Below are 26,165 nucleotides of genomic sequence, written 5' to 3' on the forward strand. Positions count from 1 at the left end.
TCTCTATTTCTTGTCTCCTTCGTTTCTGTCAAGTAGTGCAAGTGACGTTCGACTAAAAACAAAAAAAAATTACCTTTTTTTTTTTGTGTGTAGCTACGTCCAAAGAAAAAAAAGGCAAATTTTTTTTTTCTCTTTTATGTTCTTGCAAAACCAAAACATAAAAAACATTTTTTTTGTTACTGTCTTTGAATCAAAAAGAAAGCAAACCACATTAAAATATACCATAACATAAAAACATTTTTTTTGTTATTGTTGTCGGATCAAAAAGGCAACAAACTCCATCAATTTTTTTTTTTTTTGGTTGTTGTTGCCACTCTATTCTTGATCCACACATAAAAAAACTATTTTGTTTGTGTGTCCAGGGGTATAACCCTAAAGAAAAAGAAGCAACTATTTTTTCTTTGTAAACAAACTAATTTGAAAATCGATGACCCACGAACCTTAATTTACGTTCATCATTTATTAATCAACATAAAATTTTGAAAATTAGAAAAAAATTTATTGAGAATTAACAAAATAACTAAATTGACCATGAATAATTAATTAAAAAAATAGTTAATGATTAGTCAGGAGTTTGGTTATACATTGACACACTAATTGATCATTTAAGAATGAACCTAACTCACACATTATCACCAATATATATATATATATATATATATATATATATATATATATATATATATATATATATATATATATATATATATATATATACTTTCGTATTTACTGTTTTTTTTCACAAATTTAACTCATTTTTATTACAGTATATTTCTAGATTGTATAATAAAAATTATAAACAAAATAAATTATTTATAAGTAGTTAAACACGACTAATTAACATATTATTACATAAATATCTTATTTAACATTTTTTATAACAGACATAAGTCTATATATAATGCTTAGGTTTAAAATTTTGGTTATTTCCTTATATTTTACAAAATCACGTAGTTTTTTTTTTCTAAAAATTCCTGAATTTTTTCTTATAATACTATGCTAAAGAATCTACAAAATTTAGTTAATAATATTTTTATTATAACTGAAAATGGAAAATACTATTAGTTTTAAAATAAGTTACTAGATCTTGGTGTAAATAAATGGCTAATTGGGTATATAAGCAAAAAAGTTGGAATTTTATTTTATCAGGAATCAGAAATCTAAATGAATCCACCTAAAAACTTTGTGGGAATAATGGGCCTCATGTCATCATCCATGACCCAACTATAATTTTAAGATTATATAATTACCTTAAATTTCACTATCTACAATTTTTTTTAATTACTTTATAACTTCTTTAGGTTTAAATTTATTTTTTTTATTTTTAATATCATATTAGTGCTTAACCACTTTTTTCTTTAATACTTAACTTTCATCTTTTTAATACTTAACTTTCATCTTTCATATAGCAGATTATAATTATTAAACTTAAAACAATTATATATATATATATATATATATATATATATATATATATATATATATATATATATATGTGAGATGTGATCTGATATAAAAAAGAATTCTAAAAATAAAAAAATTATATGAGAAAAATATATTGATATAGATGTGGATTTATAGTATCATAAAAAATTAGAAATGTTGATATATTCGATTTTTGTTTTTTTTGAAAAAAAAGTATTCTACAATAGAAAGCCAATATTCGTTTTCACGCTCTCATTCAGGTCGCACACAAGATTTTAAATTAGGGGTGGTACGAAAAATCTAAGTAGTGGCACAATAATATAAAAAAATCAAAATTTTTTACATTTAGGCGTTATCGGTGACACAACGGCCACCACAATAAAACCTCCCCTGCTCTCACTTTTTATTTCTTTTGTGTTAGCGGAGGTGATGGCGAGTGGTGGTGGCGAAAGTAGTAGTGGTGGTAGAGGTGGAGGAAGTGGAAGTGGGGAGGTGGCGGATAAGAGTGGATATGGTTAATTCATATATGAATATACATAAATTTATATTCACATATGATTTTGCGGCAAGAATAAATGAATGACTGATATTGATTTCTTCTTTCTCAACCTTTTTTTTATTAATTGAAATTACCCGACACACACACACACTCTCTCTCTCTCTCTCTCTCTCTCTATATATATATATATATATATATATATATATATATATATATATATATATATATATTCTTGAAAGAAATATTCCCAAAACCTTATAAGAAAAAAAAAACCTTAAGCTATTAGTTAAAAAAAAACAATATTGTTACCCGAAACCTATTGTAGAATAAAATATTAACTATGATGGGAGCTTTAATGACCCAATCTGAAAAATTAGTCATAAAATTATAAATTTATAATGATATAATAATGTTTTTACCTAACATTATCTTTGCATGTCATGATGAAAACCAAATTTGTAAAGGCACTTCAAGCACAAAGCTAATGATATAATATTCATTCACTTTTACATTGTCCTAAACTAATTGATAGTATATATATATATATATATATATATATATATATATATATATATATATATATATATATATATATATATATATATATATATATATATATATATATATATATATATATATATAGGGTGATGACTCTTTTTAAAGTGAAGAGTCATGAGGACACCTAAAAAAATCTAAAAAAAGTACAAATTATAAAATCAAACGTAGTACTATATCGAAGAGAAAAAAAATGGAATTTTTTTTTTTGGATTATTAAAATTGAAGCATGGATCATTTTTATAATCCATGATTCAATTTTTATGATCCATGATTCAATTTTAATGATGCAAAATTTTTTTCCAATTTTTTTTTCCCGGATATAGTACTATGCTCGATTTTATGATTTGTATTTTTTTTAGATTTTTTTTCAATTTTTTAAGGTGTCCTCACGAGTCCTCATCGAAAAGAGAGTCCTCACGGGAATCGGACCATATATATATATATATATATATATATATATATATATATATATATATATATATATATATATATATATGGCTAGGTTCATGTGTTCCTAGCATCTATTGTGTGCTCGTAAGCACAAATCTGAACTAACGGATGAAATATAATCAATGATCATGATATGAAGGTCTATGATATTATAATGAGATAACATGTATCATATAATCACACAAATTTCAACATAATGATATTTTGGACAATTAACTATTTAAAAAAGGAAATTTTCGGATTTTTAGGGATATATAGTTCTCCTAATTTTAAAAATCTGAATTTTTTAAATTAATTCAATTTTAATTCTAACGTAATTTGTAAAAATAACCGATTTTATTCAGTCATAATGTTTTTTTGTTAGAATGATGTTCTTTCATAATTTTATTCTATTAGAATATTATTGAAAAATCACAGATTCTTGAATCTCCAGTTGGAGAATAACAACATTCAAATATATTCTGATACATCCGAACTTAAATACAAATACATACATATTCTTACAGACTAATAGTCTTATACATTTTATAACTGTACATATTCTAAAAGAATATCAATAAAAATGAATAAAATTGTTAAAAAATAACAACATTCTTAAACTGTAAGTGTGATCAATCTATTATGCATTCTTCAAGTTATTTCTATCAGGTCTTCAACACATTCTTCCAGCCATTCCTATCACAAATACAACAAAAACTAAGAACGGTTAAAAGCATGTTATCAATTTATATATTATGACAGAATACATAGAATATGACAGAATACATAGAATACATTCTAGCAGAATACATAGAATACATTTTAACATAATACATTTTTGCTAATTATAGCTTTAATTGCCACTATAAAGAATTAAAAACATGTTACTTGCAACTTGCAATCGTATTTCTAGATGATGAAACTTAACAAACCAACAATTTTCAATTTGTAACATCCCAAAATTTTCAACAAATTTAAATCTTTCAAAACAACCCATTTACTAATCAAAGTGTTTACAAAACCATTGTTTCCAAAACATTACTTAAAATCAGAGTCTCCCAAGATCAACAGCATAAAAATCAGGATGTGTACGGTCACGCCTTCGCCTAGCCACGGTCATCTGAAGTACCTGAAACCATAAACTAAAAACTGTAAGCACGAAGCTTAGTGACTCTGTTTTCGTCTGTCTTTTTACCGTTGAGTTCCTATTAATGAGATCTTCAATTCTCATTTAGGTCGCGTAGGCCAAAAACCGCTCGAACTAAAATTCGAGTTTCGGGCCGTGCACTGCTATGCCAACTTGGTTAAGATTATTTATTCTAAATAATCTTTTGTCAAAAAGTCGTTTTCGACCCCTATTATCTCTAAATTGACTAGCCCGGATCTACGGGCGTTACAATTATCTCCCCCTTAGGATGATTACGTCCCGGAATCATCAACGAAACAGGGCTCACATGATGACTCCATACGTTATCTCTTCATCCTAAGTAGTAACCGTAACTTTGATGTTTCTTCGAACGAGTATCTAACTCTAAGACTTCCTGACTGCAGGCGGTGCTCGATCTTGCACTTGCTCCCTATCTTACATTATACTCCAAATTATGACCTTCAAGTCACAATCTCGATCCTTACTGGAGACTGCTTCTTCTTCTTAACAAACTTAAGATAAGTTATTTTATTACTAAAATGGACCGATGTGTCATATTCTAATGAATTATCATCGTATGTTCCCACGCTTAGACTCAGGTCTCTTAGAGTCTTCCAGAACAGACTATACATTTCTTCATGTTCTAATCACATCTTAAAAGGTAGCATTTCTAGCTACAAGCAACTATCGCGATACCTCTATCGATCGCTTTGATTATCTTTTATTTCAATCTTCCGACTTAAGTCAGATGCTACATCAAACTTGGTTCTCTGAACCACGTAACATACTTATCGTAGTCAGACTCAATTCGATATGACCACTAGGGTCGGAATAACAATCATCCTCTTAGTCATTACCGAAACGATGGTAACAACATATTTGAATAAAACGGTATCAATTACTAGCTTCTTGGTAACCTTGTCACTTTCCCTGATCCAAGCGTGAGTCCTGTGCTTCCGGTAGTATAGGCCTCTACTACCTTTCACACCTACTCATACTCGTCCCAAGTATTGTCTTGCAGTTCACCCAAGTCACCATACAAGAAAACCATATAACAACTTGACACATTAGATAACAAAACGAAGGTTTTATATTATTCCTTGAAACGATTACATAGGTGTTCAAGTTCAACCTATACTATGCCTCTAATAGGCTACACCACGTGGTACTATTTACACGACTACTTCATAGATCCTCATTCCCGATCCCTTTCATTTTCATCTTCTTCGTCAAGGATCATATGGAACGCTCTTGCTTTCGGTTTCGGTGGAATGTTTGGTCTTGCCGCCTCTTTCTTCTTCGGGCAATCCTTAGCAACGTGCCCTTCTTCACGACATTCATAACACACCCTTTTGCTGGCAGTGCACTCGTTGGCGTAATGTCCGGTCTTCCCACACTTGTAGCAAGTCACTTCCTCGCTACATTTCCCGAAGTGCTTCTTCTTGCACTTCTCGCACCATTTCACTTTGTTTCCTCCTTCGCTAAACTCCTTTGAACCAGACTTGATCTTCTTATTGGGCCTCGTAGACCCCTCAAACTTCCTCTTTTCACCAACCTCAATCTTGTTGGCAACTCTTCCCTTAATCATATCCTCCACATACTTGGCAGCCCAGATAGCTGCCTCCAGAGTAGGTGCCTGACGCACTGGCACCGCGTAATCCCATGGAAGTCCCTTTGCGTACTTGTCGATTTTCGTCAGCTCATCCGGAACAAGACGCAAGGCGAACTCCATCTTCTCTATGAAGTTGTTGGTGTATTCATCAATTGACATGCTTCCTTTCTTCAAGGTCAGGAACTGGTTCTCTAGCTCGAGCAGGTTTTGGGCTGAGCAGTACTTGCGTTTGAACTGCACCAAAAACTCTGCCCATGTCAATTGCAGGGGCTCATTGGGGCTCAGAGTCTTCCCCAGGGTATTCCACCAGCGCACAGCACCTCCTCGGAATTGACGTACTGCAAAGGTGGTCTGTAACTTGCCTTTGCAACCACACGTCATGAAAGCTAACTCCATCTCCGAGATCCAATCCATGACTCCGATCGGATCTTCCTTTCCAGTGAAAGTTGATGGATTGCAAGTCAGAAAATCCTTGTACTTGCATCCATTCCTCTCGACTCCGTCATACTGGTTGTTTTGTTGAACTATTGGTGGGTTGGCTTGACCAACGGTCCCACTGTAGTTCCCTCCTTCTGACTGCCCATTGTTCAATTCGGGATGTTCAACTGGCATTGTAGGTTCGTCCCTATTTTCATGCAACATTTGCCTCATCTCTTCCCGTTGTTCAGCCAACATAGCCCGTATCATGGCTTGTACTCCGACCATTGTAGTTGGCTCAGGAGCATCTGCTACAACAGGTATTTTTTTCAATCACTGGTGGTTGATTCCTGTTCCCATTTGCATTCCCGGCTCTACTACGGGTTCTTTCCATTTCGATCTATATACCAAATCAGACGTTCGGTGTGCAATGACAAGAATTAAGATAGGAAAGATTTTATTTACGATCGACGTGTAATTCTCCCTATTTCTCCGAAAAGTTATATGCTAGTTCTAATACCGTAATTAAACGTTTAGAAATCTGAACACATAAAGTTTCTAGATCCGGTCGGCAACAGACCATAGATCCGATCATACAATGCATATCATAAATCATTTAGCACATAAAAGCATGTTAGGCATTTTCCCTAAATTAGCTAGTGCTTGTGTCTATTCAGGTGCTTTACCTAAATTTTATTAGACACACTCCTCACAATCCTTGCTTAGCATTCTAAGTTTAAGTCTAGAAATAAATCCATATTCCTAGTTCGCTTAAACTAATGCTCTGATACCAATTGTGACATCCCCATTTTCACGGTCAGAAAAGACCGATTTTGTTTATGCTTTATAAAAATCAGAGTACCTCTTTTAATAAAAATGTTGTAGAATTTGTTCCCAGTAAAACATGATAAATACGTTATCAAAGCATTTCCGAAGAAAAGTATTTTTATTCATTTTAAAACATTTGGGATGTCATCGTCAATACAGAAACATAAGCATAAACAGAACTTACATTCATTATCACTAGTGATTTATATCTCCTTAATCTCTCAGTGTAATGTGACTTCATATCAACACCTGTGATATAAATAAACTGAGTGGGTCAGAATGGGAAACCTGGTGAGTACATAGGGTTTTCAACCCACAATAAATAAGTTTATTAACTTTATCAAACCAAACAAACCCGATTACCCGTTCCCGTTATCCTCACTTTACGTCCCTAAAACATCTAACACAAGGGACCTAGTCTAAGGGACTTTCATCGGGGTGACAACACATGCTTCGGGGGTTCCTCAACAATTCATGTCAAATAAGGCAACCATGTGGGGGATGAAGTACTGCTGGTGAGCACACAGTTCAAATAAACACCTACAGGTTGCGAGCCTGCTAGCGTTCCACTGGACTGTCTAGATTAGTTCGTGGTCGTCATCTATACTCCGCTAGATGACTGGATCATCAATAACATCTATATCGAGGCCTCTCATTATTTTATTTGGTCACACAGCAACTATTACATCTACCCATGTTTTACCCAACACGTTTTGTAGATATAAAATAAATATACAATTTAAATCATTTAAAACGTGTATAAAAATATTTCACCCAACATAGACAGCAAGTATTCAGATAATATGCACACATAGCACGTAATTTATATTAAATACTTCATATCTATGTGTAAGATGAAACGGACCATGCATTCACTTGAAAAGGTGGTGATTCCGAACTCAGACAACGCTTCGCTTCTTAAAAATAATTTCCTTCGACGAAACCTAGTATTATTACCACTAGAGTTTAGTCTATTATTCGTCGAGACTAATTAATAGTCTAGCTATTATTACTATTATATAAGCGTTAAACAATACTTATATAACCCATAATAATAGCCCAAGTACTTATTATAAGTTCCTAATAACGTTACTATAATTAAATAAAAGCTATATTAAAAATAACGTAGACGTAGCTCACTTACAGCGGGTTTTATAGAAAATTGGGCTTTGCTTGGAGCAGCGTTCCCGAGCCGAAAAGTTCTTCTTTTCGGAGCCGTTGAGCACTCTGGGGCTTCCGCCTGGTGCTAGGGAGGTTCCCTAGGCTTTTCGGGGGGGGGGGGGGGGGTTCGGGGCTAGAGAGAGGTTCTAGAGAGAGAGTAAAGAGAAGAAAGAATGAGAAATGTGTGAAGAAAATGAGGGTGGGAGAGGTTCTATTTATAGGGTGAAAAATGGCTGAACTTGGTGCCACATGTCACAATCTAGTGGCAAGACTTGGGGAGAAAGCAATGGCCAAGATTGTGCCACATCACCCATTTTCGCACATCACACTTCCGACTTCTAAAATCCTTAACTTTCACATACGAGCTCCATTTTTGACGTTCTTTATATCCACGCGTAGGTAAAAATAAGATCTACAACTTTCATTTTGACTCCACCGGCTAATTCTCGGCCGATCTTAAATTTAACAGCACGAGGAGATTATACTGTTAAATGTCCGCGTAAAATTCATAACTTCTACATACAGACTCTGTTTTCGTCTGTATTTTTACCGTTGAGTTCCTATTAATGAGATATTCAATTCTAATTTAGGTCGCGTAGGTCAAAAACCGCTCGAACTAAAATTCGAGTTTCGGGTCGTGCACTGCTATGCCAAATCTTAGAAAATTCATAACTTCCTCATACGAAGTCATATTTGGGCGTTCCTTTTTCGTATGTTCTCGATTTAACGTATAATACAAATTTTGTTTAGATCACTAAGGCTAAAAAGTACTTTATCAAAAATTCACTATTTACATCTCCCGGTGCCGTGCCGGTTTTGCCGTAAAACTTCGACGGACCATAACTTCTTCGTTATAACTCGGATTTCAACGTTCTTTATATGTACGGAACCCTTGAGACGTATTCTACAACTTGGTTAAGATTATTTATTCTAAATAATCTTTTGTCAAAAAGTCGTTTTCGACCCCTATTATCTCTAAATTGACTAGCCCGGATCTACGGGCGTTACAATAAGTTTGGCTTGCCCTTGGGGCCCACAACTTATGTCTGGCTTGCTCCATGGCTCAATTAGTCATCGGACTGGAATACTAATATACATCAGGTCCACTCAGTCATCAGAATAGAATACCCTCAAGCCCTCAGTACGAGTCTGGCATATCAACCGGTCCTTAGCTCATATCTGGAATGCTTTTGATCCCTTAGTATGAGTCTGGGATGCCCTACCCGACCCTCAACTCATATCTGGAATGCTCCAGGGTTTGTTGGCTACAACACAAAGCAGTACAACCTTAACCCAACAAAATATGTCGACATGTAACATATAACAAATATATTCAACAGACAGATAAGTATGGAGCCTGAAATCATAGGTAGTCCTATAGATCTACCAATCTACGCATATCAACAACTAGCATATAATCATGCAGATCTAACTCATACTCAGCAGGATACGAATCTAACGGATCTACACAGCATAATAACATACTATCATATAACAGGATATCCAATCCACTGGGCCGCCCTTGGTGCCTTCGACCCGTAAGTACAGTGAGGAAAACTCACCTCTCGATCTGATCAATAGTTGATGAGGTCTCGACTCTGAATCTTAGTTCTAACCGACACCTATCCATTCAAAATACCAAATTCTCAAACACCATCCAAAATACCCAATATACCCCTTGGCCAAACTTTGTCAAAGTCAAAGTCAAACTGACTAAAATCCATAAGTCAATTGAGTCAACCCAGTCGAGTCAACTCATCTGATTCGACACATTCCACGTCTCTCAGTTGCGGAAAGGTTTAGTGGATGATTCCGGGGTGGTTCCATTGGAGGATATTCAAGTAGATGATCGCTTGAATTATATCGAGAGACCGATGGCAATTCTTGACAGGAAGACGAAAACCTTGAGGAACAAGGTTGTTGAGTTGGTGAAAGTTCAGTGGCAGCATCACAAGGGTTCAGAATGGATGTGGGAGTCGGAGGACGATATGAGGAAGCATTACCCGGAGTTATTTGGGGCAACGGACTTCGAGGACGAAGTCTGATTCAAGTGGGGGAGAATTGTAACATTCGTATTTTGTTAAGTTTCCCTTTTAGCCCTTAATGCAAAACTTTACATTTTGGTCCCCTAGCTAGTACGCATGGCGTACTCTAGGAGTACGCTTAGCGTACTAGCCCTTTCTGGATCACAGGATTCATCCGTGTACGCGGGGCGTACGTGGAGGACGCACGACGTACGCGAGGCAGGGGCAAACCCTAATTTTTAGGGTTTGCACCCTATTTAAACAAATTATCTCACTCTTGGACACTCTAATGATCAACCTCCATCACCTTATGCCTTAATATCGAAACCCTAAGTGTATTTGGTGAGATTTGAGCTTGAAAGTGAGTTTGTTGGTGTTTTGTGGTGAAGAGGAAGAAGAGGAACACTTGGAGGGTGCTTGGGAATATCTTGAGCTTGTAGATCGAGAGTTATCTCACCTTAGCAAGCCTTTTGAGGTAAAAAGCTCTCACCTTGATTGTCCTTTGTGCTATATCCATTTTATGGTGTTATTTATGCATTTTTGAGTCTTTTGAGTTAAATTTGAGCATTTGATCTACTCCAGAAGCCATGGATGTTAGATCTTAGCTCCATTGAGGTCCCTTGTTCATAAAAATGCAAACTTTATGGAGGATATTGGTCCATGCAAGTATTAAGATCTTTATTAAGCTCCTTTTTGAGCTTTGAGTCCCATTAAGCCATGCATGGGTGTAAAGTTGCCAACTTTATGTGATAAGTTACCTTATAGAATCAGATATGAGAGTTTGGCACATTGTCTTAATGAAGCGGATTGGTAGTCTGGGGAGTACGTTGGGCGTACCCAGCTGGTACGTTGCGCGTACTGACCCCAGACGGAGTACGCTAAGTGTACGAGCTGAGTATGCCCCGTGTACTCATCAGATGGACGCTTGGGCTTGACGTTCACGAAATTGGGCCATGCTTTGGACTTTTAAGGTTGGGCCTTGTTGGGCCATTAGAATTCTGATGTTGGGCTTTTGCTAGTATATTGGGCTCTCTTGGATTTAGGCCCATGATGGGTTTGGGCCCAATTTAGAAGATTGGGCCATATTGGGCTTCAGGTTGCCATTTAGGAATTTGGGCCTTTTGAGTAGTTGGGTTGGGCCTTGGTTTTAGGCCAAGTAAGAAGAAGGGTAAAATGGTCTTTTACTCTAGATATGGGTCAAGTAGCTTAGATTCTTGATTATGGGTCAAGATCAAATTATTAATTGGATATGTTTTGATGATGTTAGCGCGGGGATTTTCCGGACCAGCAGACCGAGATTCATTTGAGTGCTTCAGCAGCTAGAGGTGAGTTTCCTCATTGTGTTTAGTGGGTCGAAGGCACCAATGCTGGCCCATGGTTTGTTATGTTTAGGATGCTAGATGTCTGCGTAAATCTTGTATGTGTTATGTGCTTACATGTTTATATGTTTATATGTATACTGGGCGGGGCCCGATGACAATTATGTATGCTATTTATCTTTGTGATTATTCCATGTGTTATGTTTTTACATGTTTATATGTTTATATGTATACCGGGTGGAGCCCGATGCCGGGCGGGGCCCGATGACTGACATATCTGTTTACCGAGCGAGGCCCATTATATGTTTATTATGTATGATATGTTGTATCTTGGGGAACTCACTAAGCTTTGTTCTTACGGTTTTCAGTTTATGTTTTCAGGTACTTCTGCTTCGAAGGGGAAAAGCCCGGGATGACTGTAGTGCACACACCACCTCGTTCCACATTTTATATTTCTCTAATGTATTGGGATGTTATTGATACACTTTGATTCACCATGATTTCTATGATGATGTTTTGGATAATAGTTTTATTAATTTAAAAACAAAAAAATTTAGTTTTAATTTTTGGGACGTTACACCACAAAGATGTATCGGGATCTGAAGTTGAATTATTGGTGGCCCTGTATGAAAAGGGAGATATCATGATTCATAGATCGATGCTTGACTTGTTGGAAAGTCAAGACCGAACATCAATGACCCCACGACAAGATGCATCCGTTACCCATTCCCATGTGGAAATGGGAAGAGATTACCATGGATTTCATCACAAAGTTGCCAACGACGACACGTGTAGTTGATTCTATTTGGGTCATATTTCATACCGATTGCCGAGAGTATATATGCTAAGAAGCTAGCTGGCATCTACATTCGGAAGGTGGTGGTTCGGCACGGGGTGCCAGTTTCGGTGGTTTCAGACCGGGGTGTTTGTTTCACCTCTAGGTTTTGGAGGAAGTTTCATAAGGAGTTGAGTACCCAGTTGCATTTTAGTATACCACCCCTAGACCGACGGTCAGAGCGAGTGGACGATTCAGACGCTCGAAGATATGCTCTAGGCATGTGTATTCGTTTTGGGAGGGAGTTGGGATACTTACCTTCCACTGGCAGAGTTCTCCTACAACAACAGTTATCATGCCAGTATTAGCCGACCACCGTTTGAGATGTTGTATGGGAGGAGGTGTATGACCCAGTTTGCTGGGGGGGGGGGGGAGGTTGGGCATCGGGTCATGGGGAGTACTAAAGTAGTACTCAAGACCACTGAGTTGATTCAGCAGGTGCGTGACAGGTTGCGAGTCGTGCAAAACCGACATAAGAGTTATGTAGACCGGCGACGTTCGGGCCTCGAGTTTCACGTGGGGGACTTGGTGCTTCTAAAGGTGTCACCTTGGAAATGTGTCATACGATTTCGGAAGCGGGGGAATCTGGGCCCCATATTTATTGGTCCCTTCAGGATTTCTGCCCGAGTGGGCAAGGTTGCATACCGGCTGGATTTGCCTGGCGAGCTCAGTCAAATCCACAACACCTTTCATGTCTCTCAGCTTCGGAAGTGTGTAGCCGATGATTCCGCAGTTTTCCCTTTGGATGATATTGAGGTTGATGATCGCCTGAATTATGTGGAGAGACCAGTGACAATCTTGGATAGGAAGACGAAGGCCTTGCGCAACAAAGTGGTGTCTTTGGTCAAGGTCTAGTGGCAGCATTGGAGGGGTTCTGAATGGATTTGGGAGACTGAATCGAAGATGCGAGAGCACTACCCTGATTTATTTGCGGCATCAAACTTCGAGGACGACGTCTAGTCCAAGTGGGGGAGAGTTGTAACATCTTGATTTTCAGGTATTCCATTTTGACCCTTGGTTTAAGTTTTCTTTACAAAATTAGTCCCGAGTGGCATTTTTGTAAATTTTTGGCCATGCATGTGTATGTTGGGCGTATGTTGTGTACGCAGGGCGTACGTGGCCAAGGTGCAAACCTTAAATTTTAGAGTTTGGACCTTATTTAAACATCATTATAGCCCCACACTCCTTCTTAACTCCAACCTCCATCTCTCTTAGCCTCTATTTCGAAACCCTAAAGTGTATGAGTGTGTTTTGAAGCTTTGGAGTGTCATTTGGTGCCATTTTGGTGATCTTGGTGGTGAAGGAAGACTCTCGGAGTTGTGGTGTTTCACTCAAGCTTTTGGATCCAACAACTACACTCCCTTATGCATCTTCTGGAGGTATAAAGCTCAAAACTTGATGAGTATTTCATTAGATTTTGTTCTAGCTTAAACGTTTGCACCTTTTTGTCCTAAATCTTGATCCTTATGAGTATGGAATACTTCAGGACCTTTGAGTTGTCCTTTCAGATGTTTTAGGGTGTGATAAGTCATAAAAATGTGATCTTGGGCATTAGTTTCCTTCCATGCATGATCTAGGTTGTCTTAATGAGTTAAGAAGTTAGGGTTTTTAGATTTGAGCACTTATTAGCCATGCAAAATCAAGAAGTTGGAAACTTTATGATTAAGGGCATTTTGTGAGGGTTAGATCTAGATTTTGGGTGAAAGGGCTTAAATGATTAAGCCATTAGTGTAAAGGAAAGTTGGCAGACGCGTACGTTGGGCGTACCAAAGGGTACGTTGCACATACGTGGTCCGCCCCTCCACTTCTGGTCAACGAGTAGTACGCCCCGCGTACGTGTTGAGTACGCCCATCGTACTCACTGAGTTAACCCGGTTGACTTGTTTGACTTTTGGCTTTGACCAAGATTTTGACCTAGTTGACCTAGGGGTATTTTGGGTATTTTGAGTTGTAGTTTGAGTTTTGATCACTGTTATTTATAGAGAGGACCGATAGAGTTGTTTTCCGGAGCAACATGTTGTTTCAGCTTTTATCCGACTGTGAGGTGAGTTTTCTCACTGTATCAATGGGTCAAAGGCGCCAATGCCGACCCATCATTGTGTTATGTATGATGATAGCTGTTATGTGACTTATAAGTGTTTGCATGTGACTTATCATTGAGTTAACCCGGTAGGGACCCCATGGTGGGGCCCATATGCGTTGATCAGGTTGAAATACACCCCAAGGTTGGGCCCATATATGTATATCGGGTTGGAACATGTCACTAGGTTAAGCCCAGTTGTATGATTTATATGTGGTACTTTGGGGAACTCAATAAGCTTTGTGCTTATTTATAGTTTATGTTATGGTTTCAGGTACTTCTGGTTTGAAAAGGGAAGGGTCCAACGTGATGGCACAACATCAATCCCTCATGATTTCCGCATTATGAATAATTGTACTATGATATTTTGATATTTTATTTGGTGATGGATTTTGAAACAACTAATGAATGAAATTGTTGGTGTTTCACGTGAAAATTTTTATATCTGTTTCTTGGGTTGTTACAGAGGGCATGTTTCACAAACATAGACCCAATTCAGTTTGAAGATCGATTGTGGTGCTGGAGGGTGTGGGTGTGATGGGTTTGTCGGCGACACTGGTCCATGTTGTAGAGGTGACATTGGAAGGGTTGCGTTGTTCGATGGTTGTCAACGACATTAGAGAGGAAGGGGGGATTGGTGATGAAGACACCATATGGAGAAAGAAAGAGATTGTCGGGAATGAGTTTTTGCAGATGTTCGGTCGTGTGGTGGGTGATTGTATTGTAGTTGGACGACAAGGGGTGGGGAAGGGAGGTTGTCGTAACATTTATGGTGGCTTCGATATGTGGTGGTAGGCGGTGGAAGAGAAGAAAAAAAAATGGATGAAAAGATATGTAATTAAATGGGAGAAAGTGGGGTGGTGGGCCCAACTGCTTTTCACTTTTAATATATAATTATTAAGATATTAAAAATAATTAAATAAAGATAAAAGATAGTGAAAATAGTATAAACGTCATTTTATATGGATAAATGACATACCACATAAGAAATTGAAACCACAGGAACCATCACTCTAAGATAAAAAAAAAATTAAAGACAGAAATCAATAATTTGAGAAAACTCATGGACCTAAAGAAACTGCAAATGCCAAAGAGACGGATAAAATGTAATTAAATATAACTCTGGTTTATCTTATAATTCTTATAATTCTGTTTGTACTCGAACTTAAAAACGATTAAATCATAAATTTAATGAAATTAAAAGTAACTTCAGCTTGAGTTAAGGGTTAAACTATAGTTAAGAATTCAATTTGTTTGGAACTCAATGATCGAATGCATCATAAAAAGAAAAATTTAGATCTAAGTATCATAAGTGCACACAAATTTAAATTACTTTTTATCCATGTATCAAAAAAAAATAAAACCGGTTATACTTAAAATCTTAAATGCCTAGTAGCAACTAGCAAACTTGACAACGTATATATTTTATATCCAAAAAACTAGAGATTCTGTATTTATTAACTTGAAAACTTATAATTAATTCATTAATTGATCAACAATTCTTAGACTATGTTTGAATATTCTCAATATATTATTTCCTTGATATCTAAGAATCGCAAGGTATACGGTATAATAAGATTTTTTTACTTAGTTAAATACCACATGTTTATTTTAATAAATTAAAACTGAAAAAAGTAGACATTAAAAATAATATTACAGATATTTTTACGATTTTATTAATCGATAAATATGGATTCTAACTAAAATCTTACCAAAATATAAATATGGTATAGAAGTTAATATAATATTGCGCGTACATTAAAAAATAAAATCGTATTTCCCTCCATAGAATATATATTTTTATGATATTTACATTTTACAATTAACTAAAAATGACATTAAGAGTCCTAATCAGATGAGAAATACGAAATTAGCGCGTTTATTTCAGTTGATCTACTTTACTGTTTACACGCAGCCGTTTACTATATATATTCACATACAACTATACATCGCTAAATCAATCAAAGACTCAAAGTTCAAAGTTCAAAGTTCAAACCCTAATTTCATTAAATTCCTTTTAAACTTATACAGCAGCTCCCACAATTTCATCAAACAAATACCCAATCGTTTTTTACATGAACATGTCTAAGCAAACTTATACAAATTCCGCCTCTATTAATATCGTCTCCGTTTCTGATTCGGTAAATTCTTCTTTCCTCTAGCCTACGATTTCTTGCTTTCTTTCGATCATTGATTGTTTCGTATTAATTTGGGCTTGCCACGCTATTACCGATGTACCTACGTATTTGTTCTTAATGCAATTAGGGTTTACTTGAATTATTGTTCTTGAATGTAAATAAAACATGTTACGAGTTTTATGCTATGAAGATTTGAAGTTTTTATGTTAAGCGTGGAAAACAGACCTTAATTCTTAAAATTCTAATAGGGTTTATTTAGTTCGAATCTTGAATCGACTCTACTCCAATTTCAATATCAATTCCGAGTTTCCGACTTATTCAATTCTAATAGGGTTTGGTTAAGCCTGAGCTTCCACTCTAGGGTTTAAAGATAATACATATACACTAATGTTTATATATTTGCTTTGTCACAGGATGTAAATTTAACGAACATCAGATCAGGAAGCCACACGGACATCGGGCCCCGCAAATTTAACGAAGACGAACACATCCGGATCGATGACCTGTCAAGCCACCTAGGCGATCTTTACAAATGGTCATTCCCAAGTTCCTTTTACGCCATTTTCGATGGCCATGGCGGCTCTGAAGCATCATCATATGTCAAAAACCACGTCATGAAACTACTCTTTGAAGATTCCGATTTCCCACAATCCTCAGACATAAACAAAACATTCTTAAAAGATCTAGAAGATTCCCATTCCAAAGCGTTCTTACTTGCTGACAAAGCAATAGCCAACGAATGCAGCATCAACAATGACTGTGGGACAACCGCGTTAACCGTTTTAGTTCTCGGTCAACATCTGGTAATCGCTAACGCCGGAGATTGTCGTGCGGTTTTATGTCGGAATGGAATCGCGATTCCGATGTCTCAAGATCATAGACCGTCTTGTCTACAAGAGAAGAAGAGAGTGGAGGAGTTAGGTGGGTGCTTTGAAGGCGGGTTCTTAGACGGTGACCTGGCGGTTACGCGGGCCCTTGGAGACTGGTATTTGAAGTTACCAATCGGGTCAAATTCTCCCCTGATTGCAAACCCGGAAGTGAGTGTAATGGTGTTGAGTGAAGAAGATGATGAGTTTATGATAATTGGATGTGATGGGATTTGGGATGTGATGTCAAATCAAGCAGCTGTGAGTCTTGTGAGGCGAGAATTAAGGAGGCATAATGACCCGAAAAGGTGTGCTATGGAGCTTGTGAAAGAAGGTTTAAGGCTTCATGCTGCTGATAATCTTACTGCTATTGTTGTTTGTTTCAAGAAACGGGTCGAATCACCCGTGGGCTCCACCCGCCCGAAATCCAGACGCATCGCCATGAGTGAAGAAGCAAGAAATACACTCAGAAGAAGTCTACTTGGAGAGAACTGACACGTAGGATGTGAATATTACATACACCATTTTGTTAAAGTCTGTTTGTGGGGCTACTTCAGGCGAGTTAGAAAAAGTGGCCTGAAATTTTGGTAGTAGAATCTGATTGAATTAATGAATTATGAAGAGTTTTGATTAATGATATTACGAGGTTTTTGGACTTTTTTATTTTAAAAGTTTAATGCTTTTTATTTTGTCATATTTGGTGTTGATTGAATTTATATATGAAAAGGAGTGTTGTTTTGAATCCATGGGTATAAGATGAGATGATATATGTATGGGTTTAAATGGATTGGTGTTGATAAGTTTGGTGTGAACCAAAGCATACACCTTATCCCCAACCAATCCTTACCCTTTGTGTTGTTTATGAACAGAGTGAAACGCATGGAATAGAAATAAAAAAAAAAAAAAAAACCTCATTATTTATTTATGTTCTCAAATTGCATGGGAAGCTTGTAAAACGAAGAAATACCATGTGATATTGTTGAGAATATATTATATATTATTTTGCTATAACGACTTTTATGCAAATTAAAAGCTCAATTTAGTAAAGGCAAAATTATAATTGCTTATGTTCCACACTATAAAGGTTAAGAAGCCAAGTTTGACTGCCCGAATATATTAAAAATCTGGACCCTTCTTCGTATAGAAGTCAACGTTCACCCGCAAAAATTGCATCTTAACCCACCCGATGATTGTATTGAAAATAAATTCCAAATAATGGCAAACCTAAAACAATAAACATGTTTGATACTATTATTACTACATAAATAAAATGTAACAATAGTTATATATAATGTTTTTCAAAATTTATAAAAAGAAAAAAGAAATTTGCAAGTATATACATATCAAAATCTTAAACAAATTTTATTGTAGGTATTTAATTAATTTTTTTTATTTAATATACATAGTCATAAAGTTATTTGACACGAAACAGCTGAATGAACGGACCGGATCAAAAAGGAACTTTCTTACCCTGGACCGCCGTCCACCTTATTCCGTCTTCCACCAAGAACCAGAAAATATAATATACAAAGGAGAAAGGGGGTGGCTGCTCATAACTCAAGCTGTTATTCAAATCACTCTATTCGTTAATCAAATTCACCTTCCAATTGTATTCCAAAATGGCGATGGCGAATTTGGCCAGACGAAAGGCGATCAATCTGTTCAACAACACCGTCTCTTCAGATGCCGCAAGGTATTCCTTCGCTCTTTCATCTACTTTCACAAGAGGATTCGCATCAGGATCCGATGAGAACGATGTCGTTGTCATCGGAGGAGGTCCCGGAGGTTACGTCGCCGCGATTAAGGCTGCTCAGTTAGGGCTTAAAACTACCTGTATTGAGAAGCGTGGTGCTCTTGGTGGTACTTGCCTCAATGTCGGCTGTATTCCTTCTAAGGTACAACTTTTATTCTTTTCATCGGTAGGTTTTTTTTTGCTACTATTAATTTCATGTATTTGTGTTTTGTTTCTATGAACGATTGGATCTACTTTCGTCTATATGTGTGTCTGTGATGTGTTCTTATATCTAGGTTTCTGTATTCTTTAGGTGATTTATGTGTCTTTGATGGTATGCCCGGCCTTGTCCTTCATACGGGAGTCATACGTGAAATTTAACTTATAAATCCCTAATTCATATGAATTTATAGTATACACTGTTTATTGCATTTAAAACCTAATTCTTTAAACAGTACCGAATCAGGATGACTAGAATTTTTCTTTTTTCTTTTTGATTTAGATTCCAAGTGTTTCTGTGTCATTCAAGTTTGTGTATGTCCATCTGATGAATATCTGTGTCTAAGTTTGTGTATTTGCTGGAGAACTACTGAACCAGAAATTTGTGTACTTGGTTGTTGAAAATAGTTGTATGTGGCTTGTGGAGATCTCTAACCTTTGAAGGTTGTATATACTTACTTACATTAGTTATTGCATCAAGTGAGTAAAACTCTCTGTTATGATTATAATGTTCCCATTCCTTTCTTATGCTTGTCTATATGTGACGATTGTCTAACACTAACTTTGGGTTGGTGAAAGTGAAACTCTTTCTTACACCAATTGTAGGTTAGGCAGTTCAAGTTAGTAATTTTACCAATTAAGTAGGTGTAATTGGAACTTAGAAACGAGAAACCAAAATACTAATTAGTGAATTGAGAAGGTTATAGATGTTGGCAAATTGTATTTTTATCCATTTATATTGAAATTTAACTACATTTTTCTCACTTCACTACTTGTTTCTATCTTTTTACTTTCAGGCCCTTCTTCATTCTTCTCACATGTACCACGAAGCCAAGACCAGTTTCGCAAAACATGGTGTCAAATTCGACAACGTGGAAATCGATCTTCCCGCCATGATGGGCCAAAAAGACAAAGCCATTTCCAACTTAACAAAAGGAATCGAAGGCCTTTTCAAGAAAAACAAAGTCACATACGTAAAAGGTTCCGGAAAGTTCTTATCCCCTTCCGAAATCTCAGTCGACACAATCGACGGCGGAAACACAGTCGTCAAAGGTAAAAACATCATAATCGCCACCGGTTCCGATGTCAAAGGCCTCCCCGGAATCACAATCGATGAGAAAAGAATCGTCTCATCAACCGGAGCCTTAGCCCTAACCGAAATCCCAAAGAAATTGATCGTAATCGGAGCCGGTTACATCGGATTGGAAATGGGGTCCGTGTGGGGCCGCCTTGGTTCCGAAGTAACCGTGGTGGAATTCGCCCCGGATATCGTCCCTTCAATGGACGGTGAAATCCGTAAACAATTCCAAAGAATTCTCGAAAAACAAAAAATGAAATTCATGTTGAAAACAAAAGTTGTTGCGGTCGATACTTCAACCGATATAGTCAAACTAACCGTCGAACCGTCATCTGGCGGTGAACAAACCGTCCTCGAAGCCGATGTCGTTCTCGTTTCCGCCGGTCGGATTCCATTCACCTCCGGACTCGGCCTCGAAACGATCGGAATCGAAACCGATAAAATCGGACGGATTCCGGTCGACAAACGGTTTACCACAAATGTAAAAGGCGTGTTTGCAATCGGAGATGTGATTCCGGGCCCAATGCTGGCCCACAAAGCGGAAGAGGACGGAGTTGCGTGTGTGGAGTTTATCGCGGGAAAAGAAGGACATGTGGATTACGATAAGGTTCCGGGTGTTTGTTACACCCATCCTGAGGTGGCGTCTGTTGGGAAAACGGAGGAACAGGTTAAGGAGTCTGGGGTGGCGTACAGGGTAGGAAAGTTTCCAATGTTGGCAAACAGTAGGGCGAAGTCGATTGATGATGCGGATGGGTTGGTGAAGATTATAGCTGAAAAGGAAACGGATAAGGTTTTGGGTGTTCATATCATGTGTTCAAATGCAGGTGAGCTTATCCATGAGGCGGCTTTAGCGTTGTCGTATGATGCTTCAAGTGAGGATATTGCACGCACGTGTCATGCACATCCGACATTGAGTGAGGCTGTTAAGGAGGCTGCTATGGCCACTTATGATAAAGCCATTCATATTTAGGCAAAATGTGATGTGGGTTGGGTTTTGTTTTGAATACATTTGTAGCTGCTTCGTGTGGAAGTGGTTGAAGATACATTCGACAGTTTTTTTTGTTTTTCTTTCTTTCTAATTTCGATAACTGCAGTTTGATATGGTTTAATAATGATGGATTTGTGTAAGAGGTATAGATTGTTGTGTTTTTTATGTGTTGACTGCACATTTACATGAATATACCCTTTGGGGGGAGAATGAGATGTGTTTCCCATGGTGGGAATCAAGGCTTTACCATCTATTGTTTATTTGTTTATTTCGATGCTATATGAATCTACTTGCCGGTAAGATATGTCTTTTGTCTTTTCTGGAAAGCTTCAAAATCATGTCTATATGAACTGAATGAAGTTTTTTTTTCCTACTCCATCGATGCTCTTTCTTTGTTAATTTGTAAAAGAAAAAAGTTGATATTTTTAAATTTTTTTTTAGTGATTTTTTTTTTAAATTTTTATCAGTAATCTTGATTTACAAAAAAAAGAAGATACATATTGAATTTTTTTGTTATTATTGTGTAATTTAATTTTGTATGATAATTTGTATGTTTTATAATTATTCAACTTCATCATATACTCTTTAACTGTAATAATATATGTATATCTTTGAAATCATTGATTTATGTATTATTTTGAGAAAGAAGTATTTGAAATGACAACATTATTTTAATATTATATATATATATATATATATATATATATATATATATATATATATATATATATATATATATGGAAAAGTGAATATACATTACAACCCCACCTAAGCTTAGGTACTAAACCTTATGAAAATACGTTGTTTTACTATATAAAGATTGCGATTAGGGGATTCACGATTAATATTTGAAGATGTAGATTCATGATCTACACAATAGTTTTGATAAGTAGCAAAAACATTGATTATCTTTTACCTTCATGACAATGGAAAACAATACTGTTCACTAGGGTGAAATAATAAACGATAATGGAGGAAAGAAAACAAGGATGATAAAACAATAATAAAGGGAATAAATGTTATTAGGGACGATATATTTACCAAGTGGAAACCAAATCAAGCAAAATTATTAAGTTAAAACGACATATTTTAGAGGTTTAGTACCTAAGCTTAGGTGGGGCTGTAATGTATATTCTTTATCCCCATATATATATATATATATATATATATATATATATATATATATATATATATATATATATATATATATATATATATATATATATATATATATATATTAAATCCAAAGGAGCTTAGGAATAGTACCTTTTTAGGCTTTAGGTTTTTGCCACAAAAGTTTACTGAATTTGACACTTTTAGTCCCTAAAGTCAAAATTTTTACATTTTTGCCTTTTAATTAAGTTTTTGTGCCTTAAGGTTTTTGCCACAAATCTTTAATGACTTTGACACTTTTAGTCCTTGCAGTCAAAGGTTTTATATTTTGGTGTTTTTGCCACAAATCTTTAATGAATTTGACACTTTTCGTCCTTGTAGTCAAAACTTTTACATTTTGACATAAAAAACACAGAAAACTTCCTTTAAAATTTTGCCACCATATTTTCCCAACTTTGACAACTTTAACATTATTGCCACAACATTTTTGGATTTTCTCCACCAATGTCCATTCTTTTCGTTGTACACTTTTGACATCTAATTTTAGGGGTTGTCGACTTTCTCCCCTATTTATGGTGATTTACAATTTCAGCACATATTTTTTAAAGTTGGCCGATTTTTTCCATATTACCCCAAAAGCGGCGTAGCCGCGGGTTCTTTACTAGTTTATATGAAGTTGAAGTTTTAAAACATATTATGTACATCCTAACATCCATATTGGATGTAATATAGACTTGTGTAATTGTGTGTCCACACTATGACGACTTAGATATCCACTAAGGGAGGAGGGAGTCGTTCCCTCTCAACCCACCGAACCCAATGAACCCACTGTCACATCAGCTTTTCTTTTTGATTTTTCTTCATCTTTCCCAACCCACAACATACCGAAATCCTATCTTTCTCAACCCACTCAATTAAAAAAAATACTAAACAATTAAGGTATAAATCTTAAAACACACGGTACAAGAGAAAATGAGAAAGAGAAAGTAGAGAGAGGATGAAGTGGGTTCGTTAAACCAATTAAACAACCGGCTAAAGAGGGAGTGGTACCGTCGATAACTCTATTGCTAATTAAGATTTTACCTTGATTATTTTGTATTTTTTTTAATTGAGTGGGTTGAGTGAGTTGAGAAATATAGGATTTCCGTGTGTTGTGGGTTGGGAAAGATGAAAAAAAATCAAAGAGAAAAGCTGATGTGGCAGTGGGTTCATTGGGTTCGGTGGGTTGGAAGGGAACGACTCCCTCCTCCCTAAGGCCTCTCAGAGTCGATGGCGGGTTCAAAAACGGGAAGCAGTGGTACTGTCGGTACCGCCGATATATATATATATATATATATATATATATATATATATATATATATATATAGGGCTAGGTTATTTTGTTTCTTACATTTATTGTGTGCTAGAATGCACCAATAGGAATTTAGAAAATTAAATAATTATTTAATTAAATAAATATAGATATTAAATGATTTCCATAATTATATGTATATTAAATGATATCCATAATTATAATTCTCTTTTTACGGAAACTAATTAAATATGTCATTAATGTCAGCAATAACATTCTTTCAGAATGAATTCGCATCTATGTTTTTATATATGAGTTCGTATTTTGTTTCAGGACTCACTCACTTAAAATACAATAAAGTTGGATGGAATATGAAGAACGAGAGTGTATTCTACTAGAATACACTCTTATTCTGCTGGAATACACTCTCATTCTTGTAGATATGAATTCATTCTGAAAGAATATTATTGTTGACATTAATGACGAATTTAATTAGTTTCCATAAAAATGAGTTATAAGTATGGATAGCATTTAATATCCATATAATTAATACTAAATTCGTATTGGTGTATTTTAGCACACAATAGATGTGAGAAACATTTGAACCTATATATATATATATATATATATATATATATATATATATATATATATATATATATATGTATATATATATAAGTGTAGTTTTTAATTATCGTGTATTTTTTATATTTGAGTGTAGTTTTTTAATTATCGTGTATTTTTTATATTTGAGTGTAGTTTTTTAATTAAATGTTATTTTTAATATTATTTTATAAATTTTTTGTTTTAAATTAGCAAAATTTTATTTTTAAACGAAAAAATGTTATGTTTTATTTTATTTTATATTTTCTAATTTATTTAAATAAAAAATAATAATGTGGAAAGTGGGTTGAGTGGGTTGGAAAATATATTGTTTTCATGTGTTGTGAGTTGGGAAATATAGAAGAGAAAGGAAAGAAAAGAAAAAAACAGATGTGACAGTGGGTTGAGTGAGTTGGGAGAGAATGACATTAGAACCAACCTAATGACAAAATGATGTTATGAATGACATTAGAACACATACATGCATGGTCTCATGTGTAATAGTTCACATGATACATAAATGATTACGAATGAGCGTTAAATCCTTTCTAATTAAGGTCTCATGTGTAATAGTTCACATGATACATAAATGATTACGAATGAGCGTTAAATCCTTTATGTTGTAATGTAATTTGTGTTATTTCTATTTATGCTTCTTAAACAGTCTTTCCCTATGAGTTACTGTTGAAAGTCCTTTAAGAATACAAAACAATTAAGACAATAAGACGTGAGATTAGTTGATGTAATAATATATTTTGTGTTGTTGCAATGTTTTTGTTTTTCAAAAATATATAGTTTAGAAGTTTTTAACTGACATTTGTAGTTGAGAAGTTTATAAATTATGTTTAAGATGTTTTCCATATATATAGTTGAGAAGTTTTAATCTTAGTAAAAGAATATATACTAAAAAATCTTCTCCATATGGGAATACCGAATAAGTAAAATTGTTCTAATTTTTACCTTTGACTTGGAATTTTCCATATATATATATATATATATATATATATATATATATATATATATATATATATATATATATATATATATATATAGTAGCTGTTTACCCGCGCTAAGCGACGGACAAAAATAATTTCTTACTTAAAAGAACTTACAAAAATATTAGTTGATCGTGGTGATTTTTTTTTTAAAGCCGGTTTTGCATAACCTACAAGTTTTCTAATAAGATTACAGACCAGTACATAGAAATAGTAATCGGTAAGAGATTATATCACAAATGTTTTTCACAAACTATCACAAAACAAAAGTGCAAAAATAATATTGACTATTTTTTTTTTACTATGCAGTAACTTCTAATTGTTTTATTAAAAATATATTGATATTTTGAATAATAATTCTTGTTAAAAACAACGTAAATAGTAAAAAGTTATGTTTAACAAACTATTTTCTTTAATAGAAATCGTATATTATAAAATGTGTTACTTTTTGACCTACACCTATAGTGTACCTGCGCGATGCGGCGGCGGTGATTAATTTCTTTGTGACAATTGGTTTTCTTTCGGCGATTAGTTTTCTTTTCGTGTCAGATAGTTCATTTTAGCCTTTTAACGGATTATTTTGTATCGGATAGTTTTTTTCGGCGAATAGTTTCTAGCTAGGTACATAGATGCGGGGTGAAATAATTTCTTATCTGATGTCATTTATTTTCTGGTTTTTATTTTATGGTGAACATCCTCTAGAAACAGAAAGAAAACAATTTCTAGTTACATGAAAACTTTAAGATATGTAAAAAATATTATAAGTAATATGAGCATTAAGTCATAATTTATTAAAAGTAAACCTAAC

At 35.2% G+C, this 26,165-nt stretch overlaps 2 protein-coding genes across 2 annotated transcripts; both read left to right on the plus strand.

The window, feature by feature from the left end:
- Positions 1-16,293: 16,293 nt before the first annotated feature.
- Positions 16,294-17,993, plus strand: LOC145147188 (putative protein phosphatase 2C 47). The gene is made up of 2 exons (XM_079075058.1): positions 16,294-16,475; positions 16,886-17,993. Exons 1-2 carry the CDS (start codon positions 16,410-16,412, stop codon positions 17,831-17,833), a joined length of 1,014 nt encoding a protein of 337 aa, XP_078931184.1. The 5' UTR covers positions 16,294-16,409; the 3' UTR covers positions 17,834-17,993.
- An 860-nt stretch (positions 17,994-18,853) lies between these two features.
- Positions 18,854-21,520, plus strand: LOC145147204 (dihydrolipoyl dehydrogenase, mitochondrial-like). The gene is made up of 2 exons (XM_079075060.1): positions 18,854-19,233; positions 20,087-21,520. Exons 1-2 carry the CDS (start codon positions 18,958-18,960, stop codon positions 21,335-21,337), a joined length of 1,527 nt encoding a protein of 508 aa, XP_078931186.1. The 5' UTR covers positions 18,854-18,957; the 3' UTR covers positions 21,338-21,520.
- The last annotated feature ends 4,645 nt before the right edge of the window (positions 21,521-26,165 follow it).

The sequence above is a fragment of the Lactuca virosa genome, chromosome 1 (assembly GCF_052849685.1).
Source record: "Lactuca virosa cultivar CGN04683 chromosome 1, Lactuca_virosa_CGN04683_v6, whole genome shotgun sequence".
NCBI classification, from domain to species: domain Eukaryota; kingdom Viridiplantae; phylum Streptophyta; class Magnoliopsida; order Asterales; family Asteraceae; genus Lactuca; species Lactuca virosa.

Coding starts and splice junctions, on each gene's coding strand:
- LOC145147188 (XM_079075058.1), top strand. CDS start 16,410: ATGAACATGTCTAAGCAAACTTATACAAATTCCGCCTCTATTAATATC. Junction 16,476..16,885: donor TCGTCTCCGTTTCTGATTCG/GTAAATTCTTCT, acceptor GCTTTGTCACAG/GATGTAAATTTAACGAACAT.
- LOC145147204 (XM_079075060.1), top strand. CDS start 18,958: ATGGCGATGGCGAATTTGGCCAGACGAAAGGCGATCAATCTGTTCAAC. Junction 19,234..20,086: donor TCGGCTGTATTCCTTCTAAG/GTACAACTTTTA, acceptor TTTTACTTTCAG/GCCCTTCTTCATTCTTCTCA.